Source organism: Phaethon lepturus, unplaced genomic scaffold (genome assembly GCF_000687285.1).
Source record: "Phaethon lepturus isolate BGI_N335 unplaced genomic scaffold, ASM68728v1 scaffold37586, whole genome shotgun sequence".
Classification (NCBI taxonomy): Eukaryota; Metazoa; Chordata; class Aves; order Phaethontiformes; family Phaethontidae; genus Phaethon; species Phaethon lepturus.
In genome coordinates, this window is record NW_010547535.1 from 1 (window position 1) to 1,350 (window position 1,350).

The 1,350-nt window shown below is 53.8% G+C and overlaps 1 protein-coding gene across 1 annotated transcript in view; it reads left to right on the forward strand.

Moving 5' to 3' along the window:
* Positions 1-899: 899 nt before the first annotated feature.
* Positions 900-1,350, forward strand: part of LOC104622791 (proto-oncogene Mas-like) — a gene marked incomplete at both ends in the record, with an annotated part of 977 nt that continues 526 nt past the window's right edge. Inside the window, one exon of the mRNA XM_010289671.1 lies at positions 900-1,347. Coding sequence (XP_010287973.1) covers positions 900-1,347 — 448 coding nt within the window. The remainder of the gene's footprint in view (positions 1,348-1,350) is intronic.

Sequence of the window (1,350 nt, forward strand, 5' to 3'; positions counted from 1 at the left end):
CACATCTCATCCGGGAGGGTTTTGGCGTGGCAGCTTTGTAAAATTCCACGTGCAAGTCCGACGGAGAGGACTGGGGTTTGCGGCTCTGGGATTCCAAGGCTGTGCAAGGGCTCTGCCCTCGCCGGACCCCCCTGCCCCCGGTGAGAGGGGTCTGGGGGTGACCTCTGCTCCTGCCACTGGGGCACGCAGCGCTGCTCTGCCTTCGGCCTTTCCGTTCTTCCCCTCCACCTCCGCAGCCCTTTTCAGTCCTTAAAGGGAGAGTGGCTCTGCACGTCTTTTCTTCCTCCCTCCTCTTCTCTGCCAGCTCTCTGTCTGTCTCCTGCCACCCTGGGCCCAAGCTTTTCCCTCCTATTCCTATTCCTATTCCTATTCCTATTCCTATTCCTATTCCTATTCCTATTCCTATTCCTATTCCTATTCCTATTCCTATTCCTATTCCTATTCCTATTCCTATTCCTATTCCTATTCCTATTCCTATTCCTATTCCTATTCCTATTCCTATTCCTATTCCTATTCCTATTCCTATTCCTATTCCTATTCCTATTCCTATTCCTATTCCTATTCCTATTCCTATTCCTATTCCTATTCCTATTCCTATTCCTATTCCTATTCCTATTCCTATTCCTATTCCTATTCCTATTCCTATTCCTATTCCTATTCCTATTCCTATTCCTATTCCTATTCCTATTCCTATTCCTATTCCTATTCCTATTCCTCCCTTCCCTTCCCTTCCCTTCCCTTCCCTTCTTTCATTTTTTCTCTGCTCAGATCTTACTTTCTCTGGGTTGCAGATGTTGCAGCCCACGGAGGAGGGGGGAAGACCGGATGACCGGAGGACATTCACAGTGCTGGGGAGCTGAGAGTCACTAATTTTGCCCTCATCTCTTGCCTTTCCCCAGGCGAGCGCGAGAGAGAGAGGAGGAAGATGGACCGACCTCCCAGCCACATGACCCGTGACTGGCGCGCGGCGTCCCCGGCGCCTACGGAGAGCGTGGTCTATGGGGACGGACACAATGGGACCAGGTGCTTTGAAGAACACGTCCCCGAAATCGTCACCGGTAGCATCACGCTGCTCGTCTGCCTGTGCGGGCTGGCGGGGAACGGGGCAATCCTCTGGCTCCTCGGCTTCCGCGTCAGGAGGAACCCCTTCACCGCGTACCTCCTGAACCTGGCCGTCGCCGACGCCTGCTTCCTGCTCTGCGCGTCGGCGTTCCTCGTCATATATCATATGCCCATGCTCAGCTGCTTTCAGCCGGGGCTTTTGCGGGCGCTGCCGCTGTTTCACTCCATGGTTCTGCTCACCTACAGCACCAGCCTCTACGTCCTCACGGCCATCAGCGTGGAGAGGTG